General features: G+C 40.1%; 1 protein-coding gene across 14 annotated transcripts in view; it reads right to left on the bottom strand.

Annotated features, from left to right (window-relative positions):
* Positions 1 to 20,352, bottom strand: part of RALGAPA2 (Ral GTPase activating protein catalytic subunit alpha 2) — a 323,319-nt gene that overhangs the window by 72,300 nt on the left and 230,667 nt on the right. For all 14 annotated transcript variants that reach the window (XM_070588734.1, XM_070588729.1, XM_070588728.1 and 11 more), the window contains one exon: positions 9,450 to 9,577. In XM_070588734.1, coding sequence (XP_070444835.1) covers positions 9,450 to 9,577 — 128 coding nt within the window. The remainder of the gene's footprint in view (positions 1 to 9,449; positions 9,578 to 20,352) is intronic.

Raw genomic sequence — 20,352 nt, 5'->3', positions numbered from 1 at the left:
GGTTCTGATTCTTCAAGAGAAGTCAGAAATCTAGATTTTTTATTTTTTTGGATGAGGAAGATTTGCCCTGAGCTAACATCCACTGCCAATCTTCCTCTTTTTCTTTCCCTTTGCTTGAGGAAGATGAGCCCTGAGCCAACATTTGTGCCAGTCTTCCTCTGTTTTTTGTATGTGGGATGCCTCCACAGCATGGCTGATGAGTGGAGTACGTCCGCACCCAGGATCCCGACCTGCAGAACTGGAGCATGCAGAGCTTTAACCATTTGGCCATGGGGCTGGACCTAGAAATCTAGATTTCTTAAAACGCAAACTCTCCCAATTTTTCAAAGTGGCTGACAAACTGAACTTTTATGAGTAATGGTGGAGGCCAGCTGCAGTTCAAACAAAGCCCGTCTGGGGGCTGGACTTGGCCTGCAGGCAGCGGGTGTGTCGGCTCTGGAGTGTGAATGTTTGCTTTGACATTGAGCTAAAAGCTGCTTCCTGGTTGCCTCTGTTCACTGGTGCCAGTTCTGTCGCCCATCTCCTCTTTAAAACCCCTGGGCTCCTGAAACAACAACTTCTCGGTTTTAACGGCTCCCTGACACCTAAGGAGCAAGGGTCACGATTTCTCTGGACTTACTCCAGGTTGGCCGAGGTCGTTCTTATAGTGTAGCTCCCAGAGCAGCACACAACACTTCTAGTGCAACCTGAGGCGGTAGGAGCATGGAGATGACGCCTTGTTCCTGTGACCCAGACCTCACGGTCCTCGTGCTGTGGTCCAGGGACACCAGTGCAGTTGGCTGCTGCATCACCCTCATCTCTCATCTCAAATCTGTGCTCAAGCAACGTTTTTCAGTGACTGCTGTCATGCCATAGCACCCTCACCTTGTACTTACATAGCTGAGCATCTAACCCAAGCGCCTGGCATTACAGTCTACCTCCTAAAGCTCATCTTGTTGGTTTGGGCCTCGAAGTCTCATCTGTTAAGAGAATCCTAACTTCTGATTTTGCTTTATATCAAATTAGTTAACCCTCTTAGCTTTCTTTTAATGGTGTTTTGATAAACATGTGTTCTAGACCTTTGTGAAAGTTGCTTATAAAAAAGATCGTGAATGGAAGAGGGGTTGACCCAAGCCGTGGTACACACACTGCGCTAGAGACAGAGAGGCCCAGTTGACTGGTGGTCTATGAATCAGTGCATTTTCGGTCTGGCCACAGTGAAGTCACCCAGCTCCCATGGGCCCATATTTCTCTCTCCTATCTGCCAGATGATTATCATACTTTATCTTGTGTTTTACTGGAATTAGAATGTACATTTATAAGCTTTCTCTAATCTCTGAAAATAGTAATTTTATCTAAAAAAGACAATGAGTGTGTTTGCGGTATTTTATTCTTTGTGAGCTCATTCTTTTCTGACGGCTCACAAGCTATTTAATAACCTAGCCTAACAATTTTACAAGGGTTGCACACGACATTCCAAAATTCATCCTTAATCATATTTGAAAATGAGGAAAATATTTTCTTGTCTTCAGCTCTGGGTGCATCTTTTATTATACATGATTTCTAAAGATACAGTTCTTGTGGTTCTGAGACCACTGTTGTAAGTTTGTTCTACAACTTGACACATGTGGCCTTGAAGGCTAGACCTTACCTTCAAGGGCCAATTCTTCTTTTTCTTATAGTGTTCGCAGTGATCTGAGTTTTAATTCATCCTCTAAGACACTTTTCTGTCCCCTCCCATACGAAGAAGAGGGAGGGCAACTGGGATGTGGGTTAACAGTGACGACCTTCTACCAGCACGGGGTGGAGTTCCTCTTTTAATCTTGATGCACTTATTTTATTTTATTATGTTTTTTATTGGTGAGGAAGATTGACCCTGAGCTAACATCTGTGCCAAACTGCCTCTACTTTTTTTGTATGTGGGATGCTGCCTCAGCATGGCTTGGTAAGCAGTGTGTAGGTCCATGCCCAGGAGCTGAACCCGCGAACCCCAAGCTGCCGAAGTGGAGCACACAAATTTAACCCATAAGCCATCTGGCCAGCCCTTGATGCATGTATTTTAAATATGAACTTATCAGAGTCCACACTCTACACCTACACTGGCTTCCATGCCTCCCCTTTTTCTTTCTCAGACAAATAGTTTTAATTTTATAATAAAAAATCTCTCATTTCTTATTCCCTTTTACAGCCTCAATGCACCCATGGGGATATGCCATTTCTTTCTCTGAACTCTACTTTTCGAAATGTTTCCCAAGTGTCAGGGTACAGGTCTACTTGCATCTTCTCCCATTCTTATACAAACTCTAGTACAAACTCATTACTTTCTGCAACAAAGTCACAAATCTAATCTTTTAAAATTGCTAAGGAATGGATCCAAAACCATAGTTCCCCTCGTTTGCTTCCTCTGTCTTTTGAGAGATGAGATTGTTTGCCAGCCAAGAATTTATCGCATGCTTGTTGCCTTTAGTAGAATGTACCTTGAAGCTAATACTGAGCAGTGTAAATTCCTATTATAACTATATTTTTCCTTTGGGCTTGTTTACAAATGTGGATTAGAAAGCACTGTGCATGCCCTCCCATGTGGAGTATGACTCCATTCTGGCTGCTGCTCCTAAATCCAGCCCTCTCCTGTGCATTTTCCATTCTCAGGCACTCAGGCTCCCACCCCGGAGTGTTTTACTTCTTTTCGGAGCTGCTGTTATCTGATATGTTTTTGCCTCTTTCCTTGAAGTACTTCAGTTCTAGGTCCTCATACACCTGATTCTCCAGGTGAAGACTGAGACTGCTAGAATCAGCCGTGACTGAGACCCCCCCACCAGGAGGATGTGTCTTGCTTGACCACTCTGCTGACGGTAACCCTTCTTTTCTCTCCTTCTCACTTTTCTGTGAAACTATTCTCTCCTTTCCTCTGCCTCTCTATCTCTACCTCCTCTTCCCAAACCTACTCTTCAAATGCGATGCTCCAGAGAGTTCTGCCCTTGATCTTCTCATCACTCTTCGCACCCCAGCAAATCTTGCAGGTCCCACATTGAATTAGTCTACCCACTTTACGTAGGTATCCAGTCCATCCCGCTGCCACTGCCTTAGGTCTGGCCCTCACTATCTCTCAGAACTCCCTCTGGTGCCCCTTAAATGCCTTCATCACCTCCATTCACCCTGGCTATGTGTGTGTTGTCTCTCATACTCTGCCATATGGAAGCATCTGTGGTTCTCAATGTGATGTGCTCTGTCAGAGCTCAGTCAATGAGCAAATATTGTCCCCTCACTAGAATATCTTATTCATATTTCTATTCCTAATGGCTAGGACAGTGCCTGGCACATGGCAGGGACTGCAAATGTTGACAGATGCATAACTAGTTCTACATGGCAAAATAAACCACATGGTACCATCTGACTACTTTTCATACACTTTAAGTGTATGGAGACAAACGGAGGAAATTAAAGTTCTTCCCAAGAAAAAGAACCAAAGATCACACTAGAGAGGAAAGAAACAGGATTGTTACAGCTTTAGAGAGAGAGGTCATTTTCAAAACTGTGTAAATTGAGGAAAACTTAGCAATGATATTAAGAAGTCATGAGTCTAAGAGAGAAGCTCCAGTATTATCAAATACATCTGCTAATTGAAAATGAAACTAAATTTCACTAGTGAAAGAATGAGGTGCAAAATTACCTTCTCTTAGACAGCCCAGTTCTGTCCATTAAATGCTGATAGTTCCAGAGAGGAGAGATGGCAAATGCCACTGAGACTACTGTTCTATTGAAGTGGACGTTTATTTTAAAAAGCTACCATCTGTTTGATTTGGGGTGAACTCCTTCTAATGGGCACACTGCATATTGTGTGGCAGTTTTTTCCCTAAAAACAAGTTATCTGAGGAGGAGAATGAAAGCCCTAGCTGAAATGGTTTTGGAAACTTGTATCAGCTGACCAGGGTTTGATTTTGGAATCTTCAGTTGGCTTGGGAACTATAAACATAACATGTGGCAAGCTTCTCATTTACAACACTCTAGGCACAGGAAGGCCCTTCTATTGCCCACGAGGGACAGAGAAAGCAGATGGCAGGTGAGTGGGCCCTCATCACTCAGAAGAGCATGGCCACAGGACGAAGGCTCCACTTGACAGATTCGATTTAGCCTGCTGAGGAAGTTCCCAGAAAACCCAGGAGGAATAAAGGGGCTAAGCTGAAATGCTACTGAGGGTGCTTTCCAAGCACATTCCTACTGTGCTCCCTTTTTTTTGATCATGGAAGACAACGGTATTTTCAGTCTGCCATGTTCCTTCACCTCTCAGTTCCAACTGCTTGATCATTTAGCCAAGGGTACCCCAAAAAAGAAATCCTTTGATATTGATTCTAAGCTGTTCAAAAAGATCCTAAAAACGCAAATTCATTCCAACAATGCCCCTAGTCCTCAACCTAATAAGAAATGTTGCATTTCTTGAATATTACTGAACAAACTTGATATGGAACTGCCCCCATTTCTACATTTAGTTAAATATATAAAACTGAATCCCAGGTGACACTATTTTAAGGAAGTGAAGCATCAATCATTAGCTGGGGAGGGGATGGGAGAATAAGTACTGCAAAGCAATTCCACTGGCTCTTTCCTCTGTCATCAGGTTCAATGTTTGGCTATTTATGGTCAATACAGAAAAGCAAGTGCTCCCTCTCTAAAGGATTTCTAGAAGGTCTGAACTAAACAATATGTTCCTTGGTTCATAGAATAGTCATTCTGATATCTAGAAAGGGAGTGACATTTGGGTGAAATGAACAGTTTGGGAATGTTTTACTTAACAATTGTAATCTAAATATTAGAAATAAAATGGGAATATAGGATTGCCCTTATAAAATGGTCTGTGTTGATAAAGAAATTTCCCTTTCTTTGTCAGCACCCACTGCTATACCTAATATCTCAGGGAAACAGGTAATGGTAATTCTTTCTCAGATTTTTGGTCTCTTAAATGAACTGTGTCGTCTAGGGCCATGCACGCAAGCTGCTTCATTTCTTAAAGGGTCTTGGTTCATAAGCCAATAAAGTTTTGCCAAGGGATACACTGTACGGCTTTAGGAAGGGAATCAAATCTACTAAATACCCAAGAACAGAGTTCCCCAATTCATACTGGGGGGTTTCGGGATGAGTTTCAGGTAGAACTTCACGGGTGTGTGAACTGAGCAGTTACACAGGGCCCTGTGATTACAACGGGGCCTGCTTGCTTTAATGCTCTGCTGCTGCCGTCTTGAAATTCTTAATAATTTATCTTTGATCTTGTGTTTTGCACTTGAAGTCTGGTGAGACAATGGAGCATGCACATGGGCAGAGGAGATACATACAATATGTGGTCTCCTGGCTCCTTGCCATCTGACCCATTCACACACAGTCTTAGCAATGTCCCACAAGCATGGAATACCAGTGGACCCACAATGCCTGGGAGTTCAGAGAGACTCAGAGAACACACGAGAAGTGTGTTACCTGTATGATTGAGTAAGCGGGATGTTAACTATCACACTCCTTCTGAACCAGAACTTTCTTTAAGGCAGAAGGAAATCAATGGTGTCCTAGGAAATATGAATAACCAAGGAATCCTATATATCCCTAGTTGTGTTACTTCCCTGTATTAGCCAACAACTTACTCTGAAAAGGATGATATAGAAGGGAAGGAAAAAACAGGTGACCCACGGTTCCCTTTCTTGTCAGTCCTTCCTTACCTACATCAGTAAACTGAAGGTAGAATGTTGGTACAATATGTGAAGAGTAAAATAAAAATAGGTAAGTTAGTTTTGTTCGGTGTTTCCACTGTTCTGTTAAGAACAAAATATATCCACATATGAGTTATGACTATGAACTGTGTAACTTTGCTGATTCCACATATGAGTTAAATGCTTTTATATTTGCATGTTAAACTGGCATTGCACAACATAAAGAAGAATGATAAAATTAATACTACTAAGTTTAATTTTTAATATTTCCTTACTTAAAATGACATTAAATATCAAATAAAAAACACCATGACAAGTCAAGAGAAAAACCGCAGAAGAATGGAAAAAGCTTTATATTTTAGCATCTTTGGAGGCACTTTTTCCTGCTTTTTGAACAAGGGTCTCCACATTTCCATTTCACACTGGGACCCACAGGTTATACAGTAGGCCCTGGTTTCAGGTGTATCCAAAGTATTACTGATCTTTCCAGCCCTTGCAGGGGCTTGCAAAGGGCTTGGGGTGGTGGTCCCCAGACTCCCTTCCCACCTGTTGTCCTGGCAACAGGCAGCCTTGATGCTGTACCAGAACTCTCAAGGTGGACCATGAGGTGAAAGGATTAGGGAAGCCAGGCTTCCTCGGGTATCACCCAGCAAACCATCTCTGCTGGAAGCTCGCACTTGTGTCTGTCACAGGCACTCTGATGAACTTGACAATGCATAAAATCCTTAAAAACCCAAGTTCAACACTTGAAAACACTCTGAGTCCTTGTACTTGCTATTGTGTTCTCTGCCTGGCATGCTGCCTCTGCTCCCTGGGCATGGCTTCTCTCTCATTCCTCCAATCTCAGCCTACAAGCTCTCTCTGCACAGAGGTCTTTCCTGACGCGGTGTGACCCCCCTCTATCTAGTTGTTTGTCTTCTCTATGAAGCATGGGGCAAGAACCTTGTCTGCCTTGTTCCCTGTGTATCTCAAACCCCTAGCACTGGGCTTGGCAGATTGTACGTCCACACTGACTGTTGGTTTGGTAAATGAATAAATGGAAGGAGACGCTCATGATCAGGATGTTAGATTATTCAGTGTTTTTCAAAGTTCAAATCTAAGACTTATCTCAATGAAGCAGCGAGTTCCAGATATCAGCTCTGACACAAACTAGTTTAGACTTTTGCCAAAGTATGTGAGGACCAGGATGTTTTAAGAAATGTTAAGGGAGCAATTCATGGTTAAATACATATGTATTTAAAAATTTTTTAAATTAGTATTTTTTTTATCAGTTTTTCTTTCTTTTAAAGATTGGCACCTCAGCTAACAACTGCCGCCAATCTTCTCTTTTTTTTTCTTTTTTGCTTTATCTTCCCAACCCCCTCGTACATAGTTGTATATCTTAGTTGCAGGTCCTTCTAGTTGCGGGATGTGGGATGCCGCCTCAACGTGGCCTGACGAGCAGTGCCATGTCCGTACCCAGGATCCGAACCCTGGGCCGCCGCAGCGGAGCGCACGAACTTAACCACTCGGCCACACAGCCAGCCCCTAAATTAGTAATTATTAAAACTCTCTTTTTTCTTAGTTTTTCCACTTTTCATCTTATTATACCTTTGGTTTCTGATCTATTAGCCCTTTTGCAGGCAGAAATTAAAGAATAGAGTAGTTAATGCTTGCAAAGTTTTCCCCATTGATTACATTTGTATAAAAAATTTAGTATTTCTTTTTTTAAAGATTTTGTGTTACCTTTTTCTCCCCAAAGCCCCCTGGTACATAGTTGTATATTTTTTTAGATATGGGTCCTTCTAGTTGTGGCATGTGGGACGCCGCCTCAGCATGGCTTGATGAGCGGTGCCATGTCTGCGCCGGGGATCTGAACCAGCGAAACCCTGGGCCACTGCAGCAGAGTGTGCGAACTTAACCACGTGGCCAAGGGGCTGGACCTTTGTTTTTTGTTTTAATTTATTTGAATAGTATCAATTAAATCTTCTCAAGGTATAAGACAAAAGAAGAATATTTTAAGTTTTTATAATGATGAACATAATAGGTTTTGTTATTTTTTCTTTCCTAATTTCTATGCTAAGTTATCTTCCAAGATGTCAACCTGGCTATTTTATGAATTATTTTAGAATACAGCATTTACTAACCGCTTAGCATCAGTAGCTCTAGCTGGCATCCACATTAGTCCAATATGATTGCTTAAAAAGTTTTTAAAGTGATACTGAATCCAATCCTCTGAACTTTTAAAACCACTGTTTTTCCTAAACCTGATTATTCTGATGCCATATTAATTCTTATTTGAGAAAGCAGTGTTCAACAAAATAACAAAGCATGTGTTTCGTAATGAGAAGTTCGATAAGTGGAGAAGGTGACGTGACAAAAATCACAATGGACTTATATAAAATGGAATTTTCTTGTTTGCAAATGATTTTTCTTGCCTTGGTCCAACATACTTGACTGATGAGTGTCCAGCTCATCCTAGTTGACATGCAAACTGACAAGTCAATCGCTAACTAGTTCTTTCTCATTTCTGCCAAGAACCTCTTTTTAACAGCATGTGAAATAAAAACTCCATGCTGAAGGCTGAATCGACACCAGCCCTGAGATTAAGTCTAGAGTACTGTGGAAATCACTGCAAAGAATGCCATCTCCAAAACACGCACCACAAGCTTGGACAAAGCACGAGGGAGCACGCTGAAGGGAATAATGCTGCCTGGCCCCCGGGGAGGGACCAGATGGGACCTAATAGCTCTTTTCTACTACTAATTTCTATGATAATTCCAAGTTGCCACATGGCATATGTATTTTTTTTTCAATCTAAAGACAGAATATCACTCAATGAAGTGACCAGGATTTTAATGAAAGGTATTTTTCATGAACTGTATCTATCCACACACGATATTTCTCACCCACTCATTACCTCCACCCCCCAGTAACACATCACTATGGTTAGGTTGGGAGAAGTATAGAGAGGTCAAGCACAGTATGTTTATAATCATTAGCAATACCAATTAGAAACAAAGAGATTCTAAAGTTTTATTAGGTAGTCAGATGTCTTTTGCAGAAATTTTATGAAGTCACCTTAACTTCTTTTCTTATAATCAGAAATCATGCCTGGATTTAAAGATTACAGCATGCCAGCTAATGTTTGGGAAAAAGTTAAACAGAGTGAAATGTCTTCTGTTTTTAGAGATAACATCAGGTATTAGAGAAGGAGATATTAATGATTTGGGAAAATTACAAAAGAATTTCTAGCCACTCTTACGAGTTCAAATGCAACTTTCCCTGTCCTCCCCACCACATGCAATTTCTCCCTCCCCTCACCTCCGAGAACACTGTTTGTATTTCTCTGGTGGCACCTGCCACGTTCTTTGACTTACGAGAGTCATTTCACTTGCTGTCGGTTTCTGGTAGGCAGTCTGAGTGACCCTGTCACATTTTCCTCAGCATCCCACCTTATACCCACAACAGACTGTGACTAACAGGGATGGATGAAGGAAGAGACTGAACTTGGGGAAAAATACCCAAGTAGATATGAGCATCTTTTGATAGTCACAGCTTCTCAGCACAAACTTACGTGACTAGATTATGAAAATAAACTCTAAGTTTGATGCAGCACAAAATTATTAATATAAATCAGAAAACAGTATGAAAATCACACTGTTATTTTCAATACAGATTGAAGAAAATTCTCTTTCTTTTTCAACCCAGTGGTGAACACTTACCTCTCATGAAAAACCGCCAGGAATCTGGATTCTGGGATGGTTAATAAGTTACACATTTAAAGCAAAAAGATACAAGCTCTGGTAGAGTGGGATGAGGCACTTCACAGCCCTGCTGGCATTGATGCACGTGGCACATATAAGGCTTGGCAGTAGCTTCCCACTCACTATGGCTCCATCAAACAGAGGCCCAAAAAATGGAACCTGTTGATTCAAAACAGAAAAACACAATCTTCAAAAACCAGTAAAAGTCAAACCAAAGGCATGAGAACAGCTGATTGATGACTCAGACCTGCAACGACCACAAAGGCTGTCACTCACATAATAAATGCTGAACTTAATGGGATACAGGTCGAGGGCTTTCCAAACAAGCAAAACAGGATTGTTCCACAATGCTCCTCTACTACAAATTCTCCAGCAAAACATCTAACAACAAATTATCACTAGGTTACTGTTTTCTTTTCTTGTGTTGCCATTTACAGAAATGGTATTATTCTTCTAAGGGCCTACATTGCATGGATTAGGCACAAAACACAGCTGTGCCTCACTGCACACCTCTAACCTTTCATCCTTTTGGAACCAGTTTTGGAATTGGTAATACTTCTGCATGGATCCTGATGCATATTAACTCTCAAAGGAGATGATGACTATTCCAGTTAACAACTATAAGGTCTTACTTACAGTGCTCATTCTTAACCTTCTTTCTCTCTGCTTCTAAGATATTGCATTATCCTCATTTCCTTCTACTTCTTTAATAGAGACCTGAGTTTCCTTCAGTGGACCCACTTCTACCATGTGGGCAACCCACAAGGTTTTGTGCCTGTCTTTTTTGGATTTCTTTCTCTCGCTCACGTTTTTTTCCAATTAGAATCTCGTTGACTCCATTCACTAATATGGAGATTGTCAACTCCATGAGGTCAAAGACTGGGTCTGCCTTGTAACTTATATTTTATTCACTCTCTCACTTGCTTATTCATTTATTCAAAAAGGAATGTTTATTAGGTAACAGATACTATTCTATTCACTGGGGATACAGCAGTAAATAATAGAAAAAATTCTTGATTTCATTGAGCTTAGAATTTATTAGAGGTTCCAGAGAATAAACAGTTTAAATACATAAAATATATGATATGTTAGGTAGTAAAAGCCAGCCCTGGTGGTCTAGTGGTTAAGACTCACTGTCCTGGCCCAGATTTGTTTCTTGGTCAGGGAGCCACATTACCCATCTGTCGGTTGTCATATTGTGGTGGCTGAAAGCTACCTGTGATGTTCCTGTGATGTTGAAAGCTATGCCACTGGTATTTCAAATACCAGCAGGGTCACCCATGGTGGACAGGTTTCAGTGGAGCTTCCAGACTATGACTAAGAAGAAGGACCTGCCCACCCACTTCTGAAAAAATTGGCCACGAAACCCCTATGAAAAGCAGTGCAGCATTGTCTGATATAGTGCCAGAAGGTGAGAGGATGGTGCAAAAAGACGGGGCAGGGTTCTGCTCTGCTGTCCACAGGGTCACTGGGAGTTGGAATCGACTCAACAGCGCTAATGACAACAAAGGTAGTAAAACTGCTAAGGTGAAAAATAAAGCGGGGAAGAGCAATAGGACTCTTTTTGAGGGGCAAAGTTCTCTAATTTTAGATCACATGACCAGAGAGGGCTTCAAGGAGACGATGACATTTCAGTAAAGATTTGACAAAAGTGAAGGAATGAACCTCAAGCTATGAGGCCATCTGATGGAAGAGCATTCCAGGCAGAGGAACAGCAAATACAATGACCCTGTGGTGGAAGTGGAATTACTATGTTTAAGCAACAGTAAGGAAGCCACAGTGGCTGGAGCTGAGCGAGCAAGAGAAAGAATAGAAGGAAATAAAGTTGGACTGGTAATAAGAGGGGCCTTGCAGGAAGTTTTAAGGATTCTGGATTTCTGCTCAGAGTAAGATGAAAGCCTTCTGGAGGGTTTAGGGAAGAAGGGAATAGGATGTAAACTACATTTAAAAATAAGTATTATTCTGGCTGCTGTGTTGGGAAAACTTCAAAGGGTAAGCATTATAGAGACCACTTAGGGAACTACTGAATAATCCAGGGGAGGGATGATGGTGGCTTGGATCAGAATGGAAGCAGGAGAAATGGGGAGAGGTTGGTTTCTGGATATACTCTGAAGGAAGAGCTGACAGGATTTGCCAAGGATTATTAATGTAGTAGGAGGAAAAGAGAGGTGTCAAGATGATGCCACGGTTTGTTGGCAATTGGAAGGTTGGAGCCACCTTTTCCTGAAATGGAGACGACTGAGAGAGAGGGTCATTAGCTCAATTTTAGCCATGCTAAGTTTGAGATGCCTGTTAGATATCCAGTGGAGATGCATGGAGGCAGCAGTGGATATGACAGGCTGGCAGTCAAGGGAGAGGTTCAGGTTAGAGATTTAAGAGTTAATCATTTATAGATGATGTTTACAGCCCTGAGGTTGGATGATTGAACAAGCACGAAAAGAGGTTCAAGGACTACATCCTGTGGCCCTCCAATGTTTAGAGGTTGGAAACATGAGAAAGAATTAGTAAAGAAGACTGAGAAGGAGTGACTGGAGATGGAGGAGACAAATTTCCAATGAGAAGCACCATAACTGGCACACAGTTGGAATGCAAACACCTGTCAAATGAGTGAAATTAATTAATATTTTAAATAATTTAAATAAATTAATGAATGTGGGTCTCCAACCTAAGTCTTCTGACTTGTGTCAAAGACTATTTATTTGGAGAACATCTTTTCTGTGGTTGGCAGTGGGGGAGGGGCTTGGGATACAACGGTAAATGAAAGACTATCTTTGCCCATAGGAGCTGACACAGGAAAACTACAGACTAACATCCCTCAGAAAAGATGCAAAAATCCTTTACAAAGTTTTAGCAAATTAAATCCAGCAACATTTAAAAAAGACACTGTATCTTGACCAAGTGGTATTTCCCATAAAAAAACAAAGTTGGTTTAACATTCGTAAACCCATCAAGGCAATTTATGACATTAACAGAATAAAGAAGAAAAATCATATGATCTTCTTAATAAATACATAACAAGTGCAGATAAAATTCAACTCTCATTCATGACAAAAAAAAAAAAATCCTAGCAAACTGGGAATAGAAGGGAACTTCCTCAACTTGACGAAATCTTAGAGGAAAAAAATTATGGCAACATAATTAATGGTGAAATATTAAACGTTTTCTAAGCTCTAAAAAGGCAAGAATGTCTATGCTCACCTCTTCTATTCAATATTTTTGAAGGTTTTAGTCATTACAATAAAGAAAAATAAGAGAAAGAAAGGAAGTAAAAGGAAAGGAGCATAAAGATTAAAAAGCAGTAGTTATTTTTATTCACGGATAACATGATTATGTACATGAAAAATCCAAAGGAATTTAACTAGAACTAGTAAATGAATTTTGAAAGGTCAAAAGATACAATATACCCTCCAAATCAATTGGATTTCTGAATATTAGCAACCAACAACTGAAAAATGACATTTAAAAATACTGCATCAAAACATCAAATACGTATAAATAAATCTGACAAAAGACATGCAAGACATTGTACTTAAAACTGCTAAACATTGCTGAGATAAATTAGAGACAATCTAAATAAATGGAAATATGTACAATGTTCATGGATTGGAAGTTTCCACATTGTTAAGATGTCAAGTCTTCTGATATTGAGCTATAGATTTAGCACAAACCAAATCAAAATTCTAGCAAGCTGTTTTTATAGATATGGACAAGCTGATTCTAAATTTATATGGAAATTAAATGACATAAATTAGCCAATGCAATAATAAGAAGGTTTAGATTACCTGATTTCAAGGCATACTATAAGACTATAATAATTAATATATCATAATATTAGCACCAGGATAGACAAATATATCAAGAGAATAGAATATGGAGTCCAAGAATAGAGCCACGTATATATGGTAACTGATTTGCAACAAAGGCAGCACATCAATTTTACGGGAAAAGAAAAGTCTGTTTCAATAAAGACACTGAAACAACTGGATAGCCATATTGAAAAGGGAACCTTGACCTCTACCTCATATCACACACAAAAACTGAGATGGATTATAGATTGAAATATTAAAGCTAAAATCACAAAGATTCTACAAGGAAACATGTGAGAAAATCTTCACAACCTTGGGTTAGGCAAAGATTTCTTAGGTACAAAAGGCACCAACCATAAAATAAAAAATAAATAAATTGAACTTAATAAAAATTTTAAAAATTCTATTCATCCTGAAAGTGAAATTGCAAGTCACACATATTTACCAAACTGGATATACCCTAAATGTCCATCAACAGGAGAATGAATAAAAAATTTGTGGTCTATTCACCCAATAGAATCTTCCATAGTAACGAAATGAACAAACCACAACTACATGTAACGTCACGGAAATGACCCAAATATAATGCTGAGTGAAAGAAATAGACACATAGAAGTTCATATTATATAATTCCATTCATAGAAAGTTGAAAAACAGGTAAAAGTAATCAGTGCTGACAGAAGTTGAATAGTGGCCCTGTTTGGGGGGAATTAGTGCTTGGGAGGGGGCATAACGGAGATTTCTGGGACTAGTAACATCCTATGTTTAGATATGAGTAGTATTAAATTGTTTGCTTTGAAAACATTTCATCACACTGTACACTTAAAATTTGTGCCTTTATTACTGCTATGTTTCAAAGAAAGTATTTTTAAAAAAACAAGCAAGACTATAGAAGATTTGAACAACACAACAAACTCATTTTAATGGATACATATAAAATACTTCATCCAAGAACTGCAAAAGACACATTCTTTTCAAGCACGCATAGAATATTTTTAAAAAATTGACCATATTCTCAGCCAAGGGTTCACAAACATGGCCTGCAGGGCCTAATTCTAGCCTGGTGCCTTTTTGTGTATGGCCTGGAAGCCAAGAATGGTTTTTATGTTTTTAAACAATTGAAAATAATTTGTTTTGTGACATATGATAATTATATAAAGCTCAAAATCAGTCCAAAAATAACTTTTACTGGAACACAACCACACTCCTTCACTTGTGTATTGCCTGTGCCTGTTTTCGCACAGCAATGGCAGAGCTGAGTAGTTGTGACAGACACTGTGTGGGCCACAAAGCCGAAAATATTTCTTCACAGAAAAAGTTTGCTGAGCCCTGTTCTAGGTCATAAAGCAAGTCTCCACAATTTTCAAGGGATGGAAATCATACAATCCATATTCTGTGCCCAAAGAGCTATTAAGTTAAAAATCCACAACAAAAGGATAACTAGCACAAATCTCTATGTTTAGAAATTAAGAAACATACTTCTAAATAACTCAAGGGTCAACAAAAATATTGAATGGAAATTTTAAAATATGTTGAGCTAATAATAATGAAAATAGTAGATACTATAACTTATATGTTGAAGCAATACTTAGAGGGAACGTGTGGGATTGAATGCTTAGAAAAGAATAAAGGCTGCAACTTAAGGAGATAGGCATCCATCTCAAGTAGTACTGAAAAACCAAAAGAATAAAATAAACTCAAGGAAAGTACAAGGGAAGAAATAAAGACAAAAGTAGGCATTTTTGGATAAAAACAAACCACAATAGAGGTAGTAACCAAGATCAAAGTTGGTTCTTTGAAAAAAGTCCAATACAATTAACTGATAGATCTTTGGCAAGATGAATCAAGAAAAGAAGAAAGCACAAATAAATAACATCAGGAATAAAAGAGGGACACAACAACAGACGCTTAGAAAATATGTACAGCTTTACGCCTACACATTTGAAAATGTAGATGAAATGGTCAAATTCCCAGTAAAACACAACTTAGCAAATACAGATACAAGATGACATATAAAAACTAGAATTCTATAAGCTTTAAAGTAATGGAATCACAGTGAGAAAAGCTATTTTGACGAGGAAAAGCCATCACACATAGCTTTATTGGCAAATTCTACAAAACCTTCAAAGAACAAATAATTATTATTTTAGAGAAACTTCCAGTCTAGGAAAAGAGAAAACAAATCCACTCATTTTATTAGGCTAGTGTAGTCTTAACAAAATCAGGGGCCAATCTCACTCATGAACATACATGCAAAAATCCCAGCAAAACATTAGCAAACTAATTCAATAATGTGCAAAAATAATGAAACATCCTGACCAAGTTAGGTATGTTCCAGGAATATATATGTGGGTTTTCATTAAAAATCAATCTGTACACTAAACCACATTAGTAGATTACATGAGAAAAGTCAGATGATCACCTCAACAGATGCTTAAAAAATTGTTTCATAAAATTCAGAATCTATTTATGAGAAAAAAATTCTTAGCAATCTTGGAATTGAAGGGAATTTCCCTAATCTGTTAAAGAATATCTACCAAATCCTACAGTAACCACTAAACCCAAGGGTAATATGTTGAAAGCTTTCCGTGTGAGACTGTAATGGAGAGAAGAATGTCCCTTAGATCACATCTATCAACTTTTGCACTGGAGATCCTTGCCAATACAGTAATGCAAGAAATAGAAAGAGAGGATTATGAAGTAGAAAGGAAGAAGCAAAACTGTCATTATTTTGGATGACATGATTATATTCACAGAATCTCCAAAAGAATCTACAGAAAAAGGTCAGAATTAATAAGAGGGTTTATCAAGGTCATTGGATACAGAATAAACTAACAAAAATCCTACTGCATTTCTATCCATCAGCAAAAAATGGTTAGAAAATGACATGAAGAGATACTATTTACAACAGCAGAAAAACATGAAGTCCATAGGAACAGATTTAACAAGGAAGGTATACAGAAAGTTTTAAAATTTTACTGAGCAACATTAAAGTAGTCTAAAAAGTAAAGCAGTCTAAATAACTGGAACGATGTATCTATTCATGGACTAGAAGACAACACTTTTGTGACTTCCCTTCCCAGATTGATCTATGGATTCAATGCAATGTATATATGTATCTTGATGAGCTGATTCTAAAATGTACATGGAAATCAAAGAGGTCAAGAAAAGCTAAGACCTTCTTGAGGAAGAACAGAGTAGGGACTTGCCCTACCTTATAGCAAGATATATGGTGAGCTGTAGTAAGACAGTGTGACAGAGGCACACTGGACCAGTGGAGCTGAATGGAGGAGCATAGGCACAGCCTTCAGCATGTATGACGACTGTTGAAAACTCATTTCTGGTGCTAACTGGGATATACTACCTTGTGAAGTGGGGATATTGACCTAAAAGATATGGTATATCCTTGGAACCAGGATCACTATATGGTGGCATTTCTTCTATAACCAGAATACTCAAGTCTAGGTATAGGGGGAAAGGTAGTGCCTCTCACTTTACTTCTCCTGACCCATGTGCAGTTTTTTCTTCTGTTCCTACGGTGCTAGTCTTTGAGATTAGTTTTCAGTACTTAAGGGAGCAGCACTCCTATCATAAGACACAATGGTTCCCTTCAACTGGAAGTGGAAACTGCCACTGGCTATCGGGCTCCCCAGACCACTGGACACCAAGGCAGCAAAAGAGGCTCCAGGGTGGACTGGTGAGTGGCCCTGCCCAGGGGAATAGTGCTGCTGCTACACAATGGGGACGGGGAAAAGAGATTCTCCTGGGCCACCCCATCCCACTCCCAGGCTCAATGGTAAATTTAATGAAGACTACATCAACCATTAGTCCTAATCAGAACCTTAACTCAGCATTTCACCCCTATTGAGCATGTATATTCACAACCAACTAAAGACTCTGAATGATTTGTAACTGCCCTCCATGACACATGACGACCAAAGTCTGGAGATTATTAAGATTTTCCAAGACTGCTGACAACCTAGATTTCCTCACTAGCTGCAAGTTGGGAGATACATGTGGAGCCCTTATCATGTACTCCTAGACTAAAGGAAGTACAACTGTGAGAGGAAGCACAAACCTAGAAAGTGTAGCCCAAACAATTTTCTCCTTGTCAGGCCTGGGTCCAGGAAAAGACACTGTCACACTCAGGTTCTCTTGGCCAGATACCGTGAAAGCAGAGAAAGGTTTTTTTCTTTACTTTTGTTTTGTTTTTGCAGAGAAGTGATGACACTGAAGTTCACGCTGCAATAATGGCTCAGCATGCCAGCACAAGGACAAAGGAAGGACAAAGGAGAATCCTTGGGACACGAAAATGATCTGAAATCTCTATTTGATTGTGGGAATTAATCTTTCAAGGACTCAGTCGAGACATCTTGATGTTCCAAAGCATGGTAATGAACAATTGAGCTCTGTTCAAGTTCTTCACAGAGAACCTCCCGTTTCTGGAATAGGAATATTGCCATGAATGGGCCTACTGAGATCCAGGCCATGCTGAAAACCATAAATGCAGAGTATGGGTGGCCGACTTACCCAGTTTGGTCAGTTATGCATCCCTTTTTAAAAACTAGTCATGCGTTCGTAACAAAGAGATGGCCATGATTTTTGTGCCCAGCTTTTTGGCACTGCCTTTATTCTGCAAGAGGTAGGTGACTTAATGCAAAGGTCTAGGATTTGAGTTTCTGTTGAACTCCACACATATGCCTGTAAAGTGTACAGAAGATGTGTACACAGAACCACACAAGTATAAACAGCCCTCCATTAATAAGCATCTGCATACAGGTGTGAAAATTAACACCTTTCTACTATTAAAGAGATTGAGAACACTGGAATTGGAATTCTGGACCTGATTTGGCTGCCCAGAAACCACGTCCCCTTGGATAAACTACTACACATGCACCAACTATGGACGTATTTGGAACCCAGGAGCAGCGTGCTGCCCTACTGCCCTCAGACTGGCTGAAATGTTGAAGTGCTGTATTAGCCCCTAAAGTGTGTTGCAAGTAGTACTGTAGTATAAGAGGCAAGGTAGAAAAGTCATCTATTTTTGACATAAAGGTGAAAACTTTTAAGAGAAATGTATGTTTGTGAGAAAGAAAATGTTTATTTCTACATATTTTTATCTCTATATTGCAGAAGTAGGTTCTTGAATTATCAAAATAATTTTGGGGAAAAAGGGATAATCAGAGGACTCTAAAATTTTGCCTGAAAACTCTGAAGATTGCATAGACTCTTTCTAGGTCAAAAGGGGCTGGGATTTCAGATTTCATCTGTTTAATAGTTACGCATTTGCATGCTTTGGTCAAAGCCCTAATAAGAGCTGCAGAGAAATACAGAGACAAATAAGTCAGGGCTCTTACCCATAGCAGTTTGCAGGGGAGATAAAAATATGTATTCAAGAAGGCAAAAAACGAAAAGGAAAAAATAGCTTTAGGGTGGGTACAGATAGAAAGTTCTGAAGCAAGAGTCCTCTTATAGTTGAGCTGTGGCTTGATTTTGCAGGTGGTCATGACCATGGATGTTGGCAGAGAGTCGTGGTGGAAGGGGAGGAGCACTCCAGGCGAATGGTGCAGAACAGGAACGAAAGGATGAGGCATCCCTGGCTTTCTGTGCTAAGGCAGTGCCCCACAATGTATTCTAGGAGGGGCTAATTTTGCTGAGCATTAGTTAGTGTCATATGAAAACACCTGCCTAGAGTTAATGATTAAAGCATTACAGATAAATAAAGAGAAAGACTGGCTAGAACAAGACAAAGGGCTGTACACAGCTGCTGAGAGACCTCCTGTAGCAAAGTGGGGAAGTCAGAGGCAGGGCCGCTGGAGGAAGTAAGGCAGGAGGGGAGGCCTAGACTGTGGACTTGAGAGGAATGGAAAGCTCCAGAATAGGTATCTTGGGAAATGCACGGAGCGTCAATATCACTGAGAGATAAATGAAAAGACTAAAGAACAACCATGGGAACTCAGCTGACGATGCTGGACTCCACGAACGCCCAGCGGAAATAATCCGCTCTTTTTCCCCGACTCCGCCCTGCTCTATTTGCTGACTCCCAGCCTATCACCCGCTCACGACCTGGTAATCCAAATGAAAGCAACACAGAACACCAGGTAAACTTTTTCCCTTTCCTCACTAAACACAGAGGCCAAGACGAAAGCACACTCATTAAGTCTGTGTATGTCACTAGGAGGTAAGACCTGGTGGGTGGTGAGAAGTGTGGAGGTTGTAGACCTAACTTTGGGATTGTCTTTGCAAATACATAATCAAAATGCTAAAGTAAGGCAGGGAAGAGTGCATGTTTTTATACCCGGAGGGAAATATCATAATATAAAATCATGAGAGTAAAGAAAGGTCCTGTCAGGGCCAGCCCCATGGCGGAATGGTTAAGTTCATGCGCTCTGCTTTGGTGGCCTGGGGTTTGCCAGTTTGGATCCTGGGCGCAGGCCTACACACCGATCATCAAGCCATGGTGTGGGGGCATCCCACATAGAAGAACTAGAAGGACTTACAACTATGTACTGGGGCTTTGGGGAGGAAAAAAAAAAAAAGGAAGATTAGCAACAGATATTAGCTCAGGGCCAATCTTCCTCACCAAAAAAACGAAAAGAAACGAAAAGAAAAGAAAAAGGTCCTGTGAGGTTAATAATAATCGCAATAATGATCACAATCTCTATAAAAGGATCAATGTCAATGATAAAGAAGAGTGCAATTCTGAGTTAGAAAATAATTTTAGATTAAGAGATCAATAAAGAAAGAAACTGAAGAGAAGAGCTTCTACACAGATGGGAAAACAGGCATGTGGGGAGTTGCCAGTGGGTTGAGCAGGCCAGAGCTGGCTTTCCATTAACAGCCTGGCTAAGGACATTCCTCCAGAGAAGCTCGGCTCCAGTTTCTCCAAAGCCTGAACTACCTCGTCAATAAGGGATCAGGACCATCCATCAAGACTCAATCCATACAAGACCCATTGAACCTCACATTGAGGGGCAGGTCTTCATATCTGCCAACAAAAAAGCACTGAGGCACAAGGGAGAGAGCAGCCTCACAATCGGAGAGACCATACGCAGTGATCACCCTGAATCCTGCCTACAAAGTCAGGGGAAAAGAACTTCTTGGGGGGCATTTCATTAAATCCACAAA

The sequence above is a fragment of the Equus przewalskii genome, chromosome 21 (genome assembly GCF_037783145.1).
Source record: "Equus przewalskii isolate Varuska chromosome 21, EquPr2, whole genome shotgun sequence".
In the NCBI taxonomy this organism is placed as follows: Eukaryota; Metazoa; Chordata; class Mammalia; order Perissodactyla; family Equidae; genus Equus; species Equus przewalskii.
This window is presented reverse-complemented; position numbering and strand designations above follow the sequence as displayed.